Source organism: Halichondria panicea, chromosome 2, assembly GCF_963675165.1.
Source record: "Halichondria panicea chromosome 2, odHalPani1.1, whole genome shotgun sequence".
Classification (NCBI taxonomy): domain Eukaryota; kingdom Metazoa; phylum Porifera; class Demospongiae; order Suberitida; family Halichondriidae; genus Halichondria; species Halichondria panicea.
In genome coordinates this window covers 6,563,297-6,577,595 of record NC_087378.1, presented here as the reverse complement: position 1 = coordinate 6,577,595, position 14,299 = coordinate 6,563,297, and the positions used below count along the sequence as shown (strand labels likewise).

General features: G+C 41.2%; 3 protein-coding genes and 1 long non-coding RNA gene across 5 annotated transcripts; 2 read left to right on the top strand and 2 right to left on the bottom strand.

The window, feature by feature from the left end:
• The first annotated feature begins 1,310 nt into the window (after positions 1-1,310).
• LOC135331428 (uncharacterized) lies at positions 1,311-2,741 on the top strand. Of its 2 annotated transcripts, none has more exons than XM_064526575.1 (3): positions 1,311-2,074; positions 2,201-2,428; positions 2,536-2,741. In XM_064526575.1, the coding sequence occupies exons 1-3, from the start codon at positions 1,495-1,497 to the stop codon at positions 2,562-2,564; spliced, it is 837 nt and encodes a 278-aa protein (XP_064382645.1). In that variant the 5' UTR covers positions 1,311-1,494; the 3' UTR covers positions 2,565-2,741. The 2 variants fall into 2 exon arrangements, with proteins under 2 accessions (XP_064382645.1, XP_064382644.1); XM_064526574.1 differs by having other exon boundaries at positions 1,317-2,074; positions 2,132-2,428.
• Positions 2,742-3,919: 1,178 nt separating this feature from the next.
• On the bottom strand, positions 3,920-8,701 carry LOC135331422 (gamma-aminobutyric acid type B receptor subunit 2-like). Its single transcript, XM_064526567.1, has 12 exons — positions 8,373-8,701; positions 8,106-8,246; positions 7,509-7,679; positions 7,268-7,375; positions 7,051-7,122; positions 6,788-6,979; positions 6,367-6,666; positions 5,325-5,505; positions 4,500-4,644; positions 4,313-4,439; positions 4,146-4,253; positions 3,920-4,054 (listed from the first exon to the last, which is right to left on the bottom strand). Exons 1-12 carry the CDS (start codon positions 8,589-8,591, stop codon positions 4,040-4,042), a joined length of 1,779 nt encoding a protein of 592 aa, XP_064382637.1. The 5' UTR covers positions 8,592-8,701; the 3' UTR covers positions 3,920-4,039.
• Positions 8,702-8,758: 57 nt separating this feature from the next.
• Positions 8,759-9,470, top strand: LOC135331435 (uncharacterized). The gene is made up of 3 exons (XR_010393007.1): positions 8,759-8,903; positions 8,980-9,079; positions 9,213-9,470. It is a non-coding gene; the product is annotated as an uncharacterized LOC135331435 (long non-coding RNA).
• Positions 9,471-9,915: 445 nt separating this feature from the next.
• On the bottom strand, positions 9,916-12,313 carry LOC135331063 (uncharacterized). Its single transcript, XM_064526098.1, has 8 exons — positions 12,149-12,313; positions 11,832-11,968; positions 11,462-11,654; positions 11,297-11,401; positions 11,119-11,232; positions 10,717-10,999; positions 10,633-10,669; positions 9,916-10,479 (listed from the first exon to the last, which is right to left on the bottom strand). Exons 1-8 carry the CDS (start codon positions 12,252-12,254, stop codon positions 10,090-10,092), a joined length of 1,365 nt encoding a protein of 454 aa, XP_064382168.1. The 5' UTR covers positions 12,255-12,313; the 3' UTR covers positions 9,916-10,089.
• Between the last annotated feature and the right edge of the window lie 1,986 nt (positions 12,314-14,299).

The following is a 14,299-nucleotide window of genomic DNA, read 5'->3' as shown; positions in this document are numbered from 1 at the left end:
AAATAATTGTGTATCTACCAGGAGTGCACTCCTGATCTACATGGTAGCATTGTAGTTTCATGGCTTACCTCAGTCCTGGACCTCATGAAAAGAAGAAGAAACTGTATACCGTATAGCGGGTAATTTTCTTGGGGTAAAAAATTCAAAAACAGTGATTTTCATGAGTAAAGATTTTCATTGCATTGATGCATTCCGGTAAACCACGCCTACGCCTAATAACAAATATTTTACCCCATGAGAATTACCCGCTATAATTATGGTAATAATTCTGGGTCCATCTCACACACGTAGGATTGAATGAGCATGCCGGAGAAACATCAGTCTTAGAACTAAGTCAGCTGCTATGTGCATGCTAATAACAAGCGGCATATGGTCAGTTTCTCTGCTGTAAAACAAAATGTTGCTATGATAAGCCTCTTTTTTTCTTATCACTATGAGTATGGATGCAACAAGGGATGAAGGACGGATATAGTTAGAGGAGGAATTGAGGACTAACTTTCACAACTTCTTGTCACATATACTATACATGCACTTGAGATAATAAACGTGTAATGAAGCCCTTTCCACCTTAAATTACTCGAAATGCATTGTTTATTGACCCTTAATATTTGGTCTGCCCAAGGGTAACTCGGCTATAAAAAGGTTTTCACATTAAGTAACATAATTATGGAAAAAAGGTATTGAGTACATGCATTGAATGCTACACGCATTGTTGCAACGTTTCGGCTCTATATAGCAAGTAAGATTTATCAACACAGTTTGAAAACATGATAAGTACCCACTACAGTGTGCACATGTATGCAGTAGGACCACACCATTAGGCTCTGTACACTACTACATACGTCAAAGGTAGGTAGCTTTTTCTAGTCTGAAAACTAGGGTTTTCAGCTTCGTGATCAGCAATAAAACCTTTATAACACACTTCGCTAGCCAACGTGCTTTAATGCTGGTGCACTCGGATGATGCAATAACGCTCGAGGTTACGTAATGCTTGAGCGTATTCTCGTGCACACTTGTTGCTAGTTAAGTGTGATATAAATTATTACTAACTGACAACACAATATTAAACAAAGTGTACATAAATATTATGTATAATGAACACATATTTGCTACACATACAAAACATGATAACTTACACCGGATGCATAATTTTATTATGGTATTAATTATGAAATTGTCAATGTGTTATACACATGATGTCTTTGTTCAACTACAATAACTCATTCATTAACGGAAACATGTGAGTACGATGAACAATCACGCATAGTCAGGCTTTTTGATCCACATTCTTAACATCGCATGCATATTGGATCATTCAATGCATGCGGTAACTGACTTATGTTGCAATAATTATAGTAATTATGAATGGCTGCCTCGTAGAATAACTATATATGGAATGAGAGCGGTGACATTTCTACTATAAATGCAAGCGCAAACAGCTGTTGACACTCAACTCAGATAATTAAAACATCTCGTCAAGAACCACTTCAAACAATGAAGACAGTTTTTCTACTAGTACTGATAAATATCTGCACTGGAATGCCAGTAAGCAGGGTGCAGCGAAGTTCAAGTGATGCAGACCAACCTAGCAGACTCTGTAGCTCTGGACCAGCACCACTACATGAAGCAGCAATCGTCACATCCAAATCAGAGAGAGGAATAATATATGTGGACCCTCTACACCCCGTGACGTGTGAAGGGAGAGTGGACATGATCGAAGCTTGCTACACGGTCAATAACAACTTTGCTGGAGGCTACTCCATTGATCTAGTTGTACTTAGACCCATCAGTGATGGTTATGTGTTACAACAAGAGCTTGATTTGCCGATTGTCCAAGCTAGTTTAGGAAACGTCTTAAGCTGCCAGAACTTCACTGTACCGAGTGTACTCAGTGTAGAAGATGGAGACTTGGTTGGATTCAGAGCCAAAAACAAAATCGAAATTGCATTCACATTGCAAGGTTCAATACAATCAGTGAATATTCAGCCAATACTTGGGGAGTCTACACAAGCAGAACAGCTAAGAGTGGAAAGCAGAAGTAGGAATGAGTTTCCAATGTTTAGAGCTTTCATAGGTATGTCAAATTAAAAATATTACCATTGTATTTATATTATGTTCCTTTATGTTCTAGCCAATGATATACAAAATAGTGAGCAACCACCAGAGACAACACCATCTAACAGTCCTACCACCATTACAGACAGTGATGTCGATGGTGGAGAACAATGGCCTGAACTCAACTTTGACAACACCTACAACACAATCTTCACCTCGTTCGTCATTGCATCAGCAGCAGCTGTGCTTATTATCGTACTTCTTCTCCTTTGTACATGTTACCTGGGAAAAGGTCTTTGTCAAGAGCGGCATCAGTGCCTCTATAAGATATGCTGCTGTTGTTTTAGTGGACAAAAGAAAAAGAACAAAAAAGGTAAGTCGTTATTGTATTTAAGCAAGCAAGCAACTATAGTCTACAAGATCATGTGCATGTATGTATATAACAGTGTAACACACTCCTTTACTTCAATCCACCTCTAGGGCTCATCAGAAGAGTGATCAATGTGTAGCTCTTGCATGAAGGTGTCAAGCAAGTACCATACTCAGAAACTATTGTGTCACATGCTACATTGCAATAATTTCATCATAGTCGTTGTCAATTCATCACATGACCTACATTCACAGCCATAATTATTGTTAGTTGTCACGCCAATTCATATTCATCATAATATTCAGTTCTAATACAACAGTTGACATTGATATACATAACTAGAGCTATAGCGGGTGTCATCGGTCATTATGCTTAAATAATATTGGGACAGCGTATCATTGAGTAAACAAGACTATAGTCTTGGAAATGATGGAACATTGATCTACCAGCAAAATTAAAAAGCTAGCTTAACACAGCTTTTTCAATAGTCAACTCTACAGACTTAATACTGTTGCTGTTAAAAAGGTATCAATTCCCTTTTAGTTAAGAAGGCATGCACTGTTTAGTTTTGTCATCTCACTAGCTGACATACATGCAGACTGAAAAAATATTTAGCACATAGACTCTCAGCAATTTGATTTGTCAACATAAAGGGGTACTCGGGATACTGGACGCAGTAGTCCCTTTGAAAGCAATGTCATTCTCATTGTTAGTAGCTATAATTATACTGTAGTCTATACGCGGTACAGTAGCGGTGATACACTAGCTCACAAGGTCTAGTAAGGTATGAAGAGTATTAATTTATGTAGATACGGAAAACACATTGCAATGTGAAAGTTGGTAAGGGAACACCAAAATGCGTGGAAACAAAAAGCGGGAGAGAGCCGTACATCAGTCCGCCACAATGTCATTCACATGCATTATATCTACACATTACACAGAAGCACATTAATACAATCCTGTATACTTACACAAAAGGTGAGTATATGCACATATGTTGGGATCTGGTTACGTTACTGCTTACGTACCTAACGCAGCACAAGATCATGAGCCCCTCCCCCATTACCTGAGTGTCCCTGAGCAGTCTCTCCAGCTCCCTCACTTTCAATTGCAACCGTGCTACGTTCATCCCCTCATCTGCGCAGCCGACACCACTATCAATGCTTGGCTGAGTGACCAGGTTCACTGGCCGCACTCCCGGGAGGGTCCCCTCTGGCAGAGTAGTGCCACGCTCACTTCCCTTAAAGATCTTATCGCCTATGGGATCTCGATACAGACGCACCATCTGAGGAATTTAACAATTAGTATTGGCAATAATGTAGTCTATTCAATATGATTGTGCATGTTCCAATAAGTGCTAGTATGGCTTACCCAACCATGGTAATGATTATTACCACATATCTACTCTCATTCTGTCTCTGACCTTTGGAATAAAGCTGAGGCAGGCAAATGTAGTGGCTGATAGGAGGAAGGCTCCAGAGAAAACAATCTCAACGGCGTTGATGTAAGAGCCGAACAAGTAGACCACTACCCCCAAAAGCAGCAGGAGGATGCTCGACATATAGATTAAGGCAGTCACAAACTTTGAGTCGTTGAGAACTTTGATTTGCACTTTCAATCTTTGAGAGTCTAACAATAGCATTGTGTGTGTAGAGGCCATAATTTGAGTACAATATAATGCTATTGACTTGCAATTGAGAATGGTAATAAATGAAGGTACCTTTTTACTAGTTGTCGGGTTGTGAAATATGTAGTACACTCGCCCCATTTTTGCTAAGAGTGTTCCAAAGGCCATGCAATAGCCAAGGTTGGTTAGAACAATGTTCACCTGTGTAATGAATTAACGGTGATTAAAACACAACTCGATTGTTGAGCTAGACAGCTTACACTGCATCTGGCTGCATTCACAGAGTACTCGGTACTGGGCATCAGCCGGAAAAATATTGAGATATAGATGATGGAAATCCCAGCCAGAATGAGATAGTTGAGGACAGGGCTAGTCAATCGTACCACCCTACATGCACCATTATATTCACAGTTGCTTCCATGCAGAAACAATAATTAATGGGCTCACTTTTTGTTCCTCTGTGTGCAGTTGAAGACCAAACACACAGCACATAGTACCAGCCCCAGAGCAGCCAGAGAATAGTAGACCACCACCAACTCAAGAGAGAATGTCCTCTCCTGAGTGTAGCGGCGGCCATCAGATAAGACACCGCCTGCACGTATCAGTAGCTATCACAGCTGTACTATAGTTCTGAAATTATACATGTACCGTATAGCGGGAAATTTTCGTGAGGTGCACAATTTCGCGTTTTTGAGGGCAGAGCAGTTAACACGAAAATTAAAACTGTGATAAACTCCTACGCACCAGTATTTCACATGCAAAGCTATTGGTGGGTGTGGTTTCCTGGCATTGAAATATGAATATTAGAACCCACGAAAACTTCTGCTCAGGGCTCTAGCTGGAGCCAATAGCGAAAATGTCCCATTACACGGTAACTTGTTGTGTGAATTAAGGCTATCCATGCTGTAAACGCAGATCTCTGGCATCAAGGTGAGCAAGCTCACAAATCACAAACAGACAGACAAACAAACGAACGTACTACTATACCCGCTGGCCACGGCACGGGCTCGGGTAACAAACCAACGGACTATATAACAAACAAACCAAACAATTACAATACCCGTGGCCTCCCACGCGCCTCGGGTAACAATCTTAGCACAGCCAGGCCTCAGGAGCAGATACAATTTGCTCCTGGTACAGCAATCATAGCAACCAATGTGTGATAGAAGCTACTGTGTACAGCTATAGCGAACATTTCCTGCTATATTATGGTATGTCAAAAACATTATGTTAAAGGAACGGCGAAACACACACCCCCTCACTCTCTCTCACCTAGAAACACCGAGGTGTTGGTCTCATTGATAACGTAAGAGAAATTTGACAGTGAATCCCCGGAAACTGTTGTCTCGGCAACCAATACAAGACGTAGGGTATTGGTATCACTAGCTCTGTACTGTAGAAGGCGAGCCCCAGACTGCATTCTTGAACCCATGTCATCAAAGTCAACGCTGCCCTAAAATCAAATGCACAGAATGTCATTGTCATTGTCATTGTCGTCTAATCATGGGTAAATATTTGAATGTAATATCAACTAGTCTACCGTATAAAGGTTATGCACGGGGCGTGGTTTCAAGCAACCATTGCCCACCGTCGTGAGTGGCAAAAATTTTTTTTGGAATACAGAAGTGATAGCACAATTGATTGACGTGTTGACAAAATGAAGAGTTGCTGTGCAGTAAGCTGTAGTGCTAGATACTAAAATGCAGGCTACAACAGACTAGTACTGTTTTAGAGACCGATCCTAAAGAATAAGAGAGTGAATTAATTCAGCAGTAAAACAGAAGAATTGGGAGCCTACAGTACTCTTGGATCTGTAGAAATCACATTGTTAAAGAGCATAGGACTTCTTCAGCAACATAAAATGTATATACTCTCCAACAAAGTGATATTTACAGATCCATGATACTGTAGGCTCCCAATTCTTCTGTTTTACTGCAAAAAAAGCTTTGTGTTTAGAGTTGATGCATGTTTATACTAAAATAACACTTTCTGTTAGCATCATGGGTCCAAGAATATAGTGAGTTGTAAGCCAGCCTCAGTATACACACATTCAAAGCTAAACTTTAAGTTGCTCCAAAGACCCTCAGAGAAGAGAGTACTTGCTGTTTTCGTGGATTAACTAGCAATCCTACATGAAGTCCATGAAAATTGTTTTTTAATCTGCTATAACATGCAAAGAATAAAGGCGTGGCTTCCGGTAAGCAGTCAACCCACGAACATTATGCAACGAAATGCTTTTAGAGGCCATTCTACGAAATATAAGTGCCACGAAAATTTTGCGCTACACAATAATATACGAAATTTCCCCACTCACACTAACTCCCACAAAATGTGTCTGCTCCACTGCCCATCGAATGACACACCCCATTTGTTGGTTCTGGTAGGTGAAGTTCTCCAGTGCCACCAGACCTCTTCCACTCTCGTTACAACCAGTCAGTGAGAACACCTCCCCCTTACTGTGACTGGCAATCAACTCAGACACTTTGTTCAGAGCAAACGCCAATGTCCAGACTGCATCGTACGCAAGGGAGGCTCCAAAGGTAAAGTTGACGTTATCATTGCCCTCTAAGGTTTTTAGTCTTTCATGATAGAGGGTATTAAATTGTCTGGGAGTCTAGTAGAAAAAGAGTACAATAAACATCTACACTACAATTTACCGCAAATCGGTAATTATAAATTATTGTATACAAACAGCTATTTACATACACACTAGCTTGTCTAATGTGTACACCCACCAGTCCTGTGTCCGTCATAGCCTCAGGATGCCTGGACTGTGGGAACAACTGCAGAGCCAGTCCTCTTTCCACTATCCCCGCCAACTGGTTGTTGGAGCACACGGAGTTTGTACCCTCCCTCCACCACCCCTCCTGGTACCATCCGTACGTGATCCACACATAGCGAGGGGCCGTTAAGTCTCGTTCAAGTGCCTGGGGTGTAACACGTAGAAACATTTATTAGCTTATCATGTGGGGTAAAGTGTGTGTTCGTGTGTAAGTACCTGACACAAAATTTGACGAGCCAATTTGGAGTTGACGTTGAGAAAGAAGACTCGAAAGTTCTCATCCTCAAACTAAATTAGAGGAACAAAACAACAGGTGAATTCGACCACAAATGACATTAGAGGACTAGTTAGGACAATGTTGTCCCTTTTCCCACACACACTATCACTAGCTCTGCCAACAGCTACTGTAGGTATTCATCAGTTAATCACGTACAAAGAAGTTTGTTGAATTCACACTCCTCATTGTCTTGCGTGGGCTTATCATTCGGTTTTTAAGAGTGATGTTGGCCTGTTTGAAATTCCGACTAAAACGTTGCCATGCCTACAAACAGAAGAGTGCACAATTGGTAAACCATACAAATGATTAATAGGGAGCAGTTATACATTACTATATTTTTAATAATCCAAAATAAGTAACACATGACTGTGTAGATAGTGTAGGTGTGTGCAGCTACCTCGTTGAAGACTCCATCTCGTTGAGTAAAAACAGCAATTCTCTCCCAGTTAAAGAGCTGTAGCAATGAGACAATGGCTGGACCAAAGCCACCATCCGATGGAATGGTCCGGAAAAAATTGGAGAATCTTGTTCGATCGCTCGCTTCAGAAAACATTGAGATGTAAGAAATCTGTCAAAAAGTTTAATTTGTTTTGCAGACTAATCACATTAATTCTCCCCTGGCTGAAAAGTTAAATACATTATTCACTTCCTACCTAACCCACTATTTGCACACTAAAGCCATAGGCTCTATATAGAAACAAAACTCCATACACAACACCAAACACAGTGCACGCATGGATCACACATCACAGCTTTAGCTGCACATCACAGTTCACGTATAGAGTTCAAGAAAGAAATGCTGTATGCATAGTTACGTAAATACCCCTTAAGGAACAGCCTAACCAACGGTGGAATATGCTCGTAACTAGCAACTTTTTCTGAGAGCTTGATACTACACAATTAACGATTGTCCATTTACAAACTTGTGTAACTGATTAGCTGATACTGTAGTATAAACGATGTATTACCATACCGACATAAATATTCTACTCACCTGAGGGATGTTGAAATGTCCGACAATCTCAGCGACAGGTGCCGAGGCCACAGAACAGCCACAACCCACCAGCCCCAGGACCGTAGGGGAGGGGAGGGAAATGGTATCCAAAAACAACTCTAGAGATCTGGTACGGTCACACTGAGCATGGTAAAAATAATGATGATATATAAATTAGTAAGCTGCAGTGCAGTAGATCTACACGCATTGATTGTCAAGTAGATCTACTGCTATAGCTACCAGTATGCGAGACATCAAATACCTCACCTTAGTGTCTAGCACTCCAGTATGAGTAAGGGTGTAGTTGGAAAGAAGTGTTGAGTTTCTGTTCACCATCTCCTGAGCTAGCTCTATTGCAGGCACCACCCCACCTGAAGAGCTGAAGCCACCAGAGCCACTTGCTGTCAGCAAGGCATAGTGTAGCTGCACCTGGGACCAGCCACAGGGGAGCAAGAGAAACAGACAGGCAAGGAAGGTTGCTTCCATGACAATACTGTACTGATGATTGTTCCACTGCCATGCATCATGCAGGCTATATTAAAAATGCAACTTGAAAGGGGGTGGGGATGCTCTTCAGAACACACCGGATGCGAGATCACAGGTCCGGTAAATTCCACATGGAGACAAGTTCAAGTGATTTGGGAGTCTTGTCACAGCTCTTGAGGTCTTTTGAAGACGCAGACATCTATTTGCGCTTTAGTGTGGTCGGTGTGGTCGTGTTCTGCATTCTCTGCTGCCTGATTTGCTGTGCCTGGAGTCGCTATGGCTCTGTGATATCTTCCCTCTTTGACCCTCAGAGTTAGTCATGTAGATCTAGGTTACCCTGCCCACTCACTCCACCCATTCAAAATTAATGGTGCACACACTGCTTCAGATAAGGCTGGTACTGATGACCTGAGAACGTCTGTGAGTCAGTTGGGGCCTGTGGGGAGAGAGTGGACTTTAGGCAGATCCTCCAGCGAATACATCTCATGGTGAGGAGGTAGGGCAAAAAGTTAGTGTGCCGCTCTACAGCTTGACTCCGAGTCGAGTCTTGTAGACATTCAACGTTGTTAGATATGAACTGCGTAGAGGCTAATCAATAAGGGTGTGTAATTTATTTCGCAGGCAACAACAAAGTTTTCCCCTCTCCCCTGAAACAAAGAAGCTAGACAAGGCTACCAAAAAACAACAGTAGCTGGAGTCCTGACCGGATCCTACCCTCATCAGCACGAATGTAACCTGCTGGCAGCTCAGGGTGCGCCAACTTCACTGTATTATGCTTATCACTGTATTATGCTTAGAACACTTTATAGTTGTCATTCTTACTTTGTACTCCATTTAATGTGGATCCAGTAATAAACCAATTATAATTATTTTACCCTCCATGTACATGTACATGTACTGCATAAGAATGGGGTAAAACTTTGCATGTGTAGGGTCGCCTAATTATTATAATGTCTGTGTATCATTCTCTGCAATCTTCTACATGTACATGTTAGGAAGTAAAGGATTCTTTCTGTAGTTAGCTTTTATTGTGCATTGGTGCACTAGCTGGTACTTCGTGATTAATGAATGTAAGTTAAGGCTGGTGGAGGTGTCACTGTAATCACGACTAGGAAGTGTTTTCCTGAGTTGCGATTAAACTATCCCTAGCCTCGAATCCAAGGACCGAGGCCCAATATTGCCCCTAGCTTTCTTCCTCACTCTATCTATCCTCCACTGTCTCCTCTTCTTCCAAGTGCACCCTGTATTGTGTTAATTGAGTTAGTGTGCTGAAAGCCAGTGCTGGATCAGTAGTCTGAAAAGACTGATATCATATAATTATATACATGTAGCAACAATGCTGTTGGTACTGAAACAATTATTAATTACTGAGCTAGCTGTTTGCATTTCTGCAAATGTTGTGATGTGATAAACAAAAATAAGTGATAAAACAAAATTTACATAATGAATGTTTTACGTAATTATGCAGGGGCGATTATAGAAATTGTTCTTTGCAGATTTAACTGACTTCAGAAAGTACAATATACTCATCCTCTTGATTTGGAAGGTCCAAAATTAGCTGTGTGACATTCCTCGGATCGCTTAGGGAAACTCTGCTCAGTGAAGTGTTGAATTGCTGGCTACTACACACGAGTTCAGGCATGCTGCTACGTGTGACAGCTGGTAGAGTAAACATTTTCTTGACTAAATCCGGCTCTGAGACGTGTTGACCTCTGTCATCTGGGGTTGAGAACTTGCGAGCGTAACGATGAATGTCATCCACAAGTTCCGGCATTGAGGACCAGCTGTAGACAGTGGGGGAGGGTAGAAAGTGGTCAAATACGCTTTCATCGTCAGCATCAACAAAAGTTGTTGTGGTGATGTCTATCAGCAGGTCATCAACCAGTTTCTGCAGTGAAAAGGGGGGGAATAAGTTCAATTTAATATGCATGCATCAGTTTCTGAAATATGCATTGTAATTATATACACATGCATAATATTTTGATATGTGTGCATGTATGTGTACGCAATAAACTTATAATAATGTTACACACAAACTTACTTGTTCCATTCGTGGTCCAAATCGATGCAGCTCCATCCTATTGAAAAGTATTTTTGATTTTTTTCACTTAGCCTAACGACTCACCGTTTTCTTCTCCACATGACCACTACTCCCACCACTACTCCCACCACTACGCCCACCACTAGCAATAGAGTGCCGATGGGGATTAGTAACAGAGTTAATAAAACGCTGTCATTGACTTTGTCATCCATGACAGTCGCAGGTTGAGTGGTAGTCACTGAGTTCCTCCTACACGTTCCATTCTCCAGCTGCACGTAGCCATGACTACAAGCACAGAGGAAACTGCTGACTGTGTTCACACACTCCTGCTCACAGCCACCATTGTTAAAAGAGCACTCATTAATGTCTGTGTGCATGAGTAGATAGTAAATATTTGGTTGAAAGTTAATGTCTGACAAGGATTTAACACAATGCCAAAGGCAATTATCAACTATGTACTTGTACATGTAGTAGTAGTATGCTCACCTCGACAAGACAACAATCCATAGTCGACCTCGACTGGCTTAAAACCTTTCCAGCATCCACAGGTGCCATTCTCCGTGCACTGGTAGCAATTGCCATAGCGACAGTCGGTTAAATCTGCACAGGACCAGAGAAGTTACCACGATTACATTTGCACATGATGTGTTTCCTAACAACTCACTGAAACAGGATTGACCTTCCTCAGCTGTAACCAGTCCCTCCAGGCACTCACACCTTGAGCCCACACATATCGAATATTCGCTGCAGTTGACTGCACACTTAACATCTACAGTTGACATAATACGTCACACCTCAAATGTGCTCAATAATGCAGAATGTTAATTACCTGCATGATTGTGTAATGTGCAGGGAGTAGGAGGTATGGAAAACAAACGGTTACCAGCCTCAAAGTCTATAGCCTCATAGCAACCACTGAACACGCACCGTGCTCCCCAAGGAATTATCTGGGAGGTGGGGGGTGTCTGGAGAGAGCTTGAACCAGGATAAGCATCGCTCTCCAGCAGGTGTCCAGTTGAAATCTGTAGTGGTAGAGATATTAGCTTAAAATGGAATTTAACGCATGATGAGCAGCAGTACGTGGGACTGTACAGATGGTGATATTAATTTAATGCATGGATAGATACATGTACAAGCAAGAGCAAATGAGAGGATCCTCTCATTTGCTCCTGATACAAGTACATGTAATACCTATTTACCATATTGCCATAACTGCAGTTGAACTCCAGGACGAGAAGACCGCCAAAGGAACCTTGCAGACTGAGTCCAAATAGTAACTGTGCCCTTGGATTTTGTGTGGTACAGTTCAATAGGAGCTGTATGTCCGCCTCTAGTACTTATATGGGAGGAATGGAATATTAAGTAGCAATGTTTTATTGCTATATATAATAACTATCTACGGTTTGATTATGATAAATGAAATATCGAGTGTACATGTAGTAAAAATATTATAGTCTATTTTACAAGGTAAACCTAGTGCTATACTACTGCATGTGCATACTGTCTGAGAACATACCTTGCCCTTGGTGTCCTTTACAATCCGCATGCACTTGCACCAATTGTATGGATGCACAAAGAAAGCACGCAAGTGCAGCTGAAGCAAGCCTTGTTGCTGATGACATCTCTGCAACAATTGTTCTGTTGGTAATGGGCGAAGCTGGAGTAAGTGCAACTTCATTCCCAAATAACTTTTTTTTGGGGGGGGGGGCGTGAAAGCTCTCTATCTCGGGGCTAAGAAAAAATTACACTCTACAAAAGAAGGAAGTAGTCTAGTTTAGTAATAGTAATTACAGTACTTTTCAAGTAGGTTGAATCATTCAAAGTTGAATGTTGAAGTGAGTACTCACACCACTAAACCACAAAGCTGATACAACTGTAGGTGGCTGTCACAGCCTGTCAGTGTGATGATTCCCATGCATGATAATATACAGCACTGACTACATGTGTGGGTGTTCATCTAGATGCATATTCAAATGACTTGAGGTGCAGAGTGTTGCTACACTACTTAAGCAAACCAAGTAAGAGAATTAAATGTACATCAGCAAAAGTACTGTAAAAGAATAGAGCATTTGTTCGGGAGAAGTGGAGATGTCGAGCCAAAGTAGCAAAGGCATGCATGGTCCTCATCCTATGTTGAATCCGCAACAACAGATACTCTAGGCACTTACTTAGGAGAAGTTCAAGCAAAGATACACATACATTGGTACATAATTATGAAGCTTAATTGTGGGTAGATCATAATCATGATTAGCTTTGTTTTGTGGTTTAGTGGTGTGAGTACTCACTTCAACATTCAACTTTGAATGTAGCCTCCTCCACAGCCTCCTGGAGGCCAGGCCTGGGATCGAGGCTACTTTGAATGATTCAACCTACTTGAAAAGTACTGTATGTAACAGTCAAAAATTGAGGATGGGGAAAAATAAAAACAAAACAAAACAGAGCGAATATATATCATAAGTAGTTCATGAGGAGTTATGTATTCAGGGGGGGAATGCGCCCCTCCTGGGATACAAGGTTGATATTGTCCATGTAGACTGGTCTATGCAACGATGAGCGGCTTCCTCGAATGCACATTATTGCAGAGCAAATTGATGCAAAAGATAGCCTGCATCTAAGCCATCCATTACAGCTGGGTAGGGATTTTGTCTTTTTGAGGCTAACAAGTCAGCGAGCCTCTTGTAGAAGGTTGCTGCTTCTTTGCCCATTCCTCCCCAGGTTGAGAGGACTAGGGGTGTGAAGACTCCCCGCTCGATTCCCAAATAACTGAGCATGTGCAAAGCACTGCTGTCCAAACATTTGCCTATTAAAATTTTTCTTCCTATTATTCCCAGATAATTACCCATTATTCGCCAACATGAACATGAACCATAAAAATAGATCTCTTAGTCTGGGGGCCAGACCTAATAGCTCGGGGGCAAAATCTAGAGAGCTAGGATTAAGATTGTCCCCCTCCCCCCTCTGAGAAAAGGTCTGGCCTCCAGAAACAACTGACATGACATGTGTACTGCACTTTACATTAGATATTATTGACCTATATGATCTTTTAAACCTCTGACTCTACCTAATTTTTTTAGCCTCGACCTAGTACCTATTATTACTTTTTAGAAATAGCAATAATAGCAAAAAAATCTATAGTGCAAGTGGCCAGCTAGCCAGTGTAAGTATTTGTTTCTGCAGGAAAATCTCTTTAAAGTCACTGAAGAGTCAATACTTGTGGAGTTTTCTGTACAGTTTTGGAGACAAGAGTATAGGCTCAGTTGATTTCGCACTGTCCTGCTATTTAGTTCAAATACATGTTTATTCTCCAGTAAATCAGTGCAGAATCATAAGTTGTTATACTATATAAGGTTACAATGTATTTAATATGGTGTAGAGACATGCAATAATGACTTCAAATACACAAATATGATGAACTGATACATGTACATGTATATGTAGCCATGGCCGGTCTTTGGGAACAGATTAACAACCACAAATTGACAACCACATCACAAAATAATGTACTCACAAAATAAACGACGCTAAAAAAAGATTATGTTCAGACGTGTTCACTAATATCACAACGTTTGTTCAGAGGCAACTGTTTTTGCATTTCAGAGCCAGCAGCTGTTTTAACTTGTCTCTATACAGGAGGGAAGAGTATATAATTGATTTACTATACTATGTG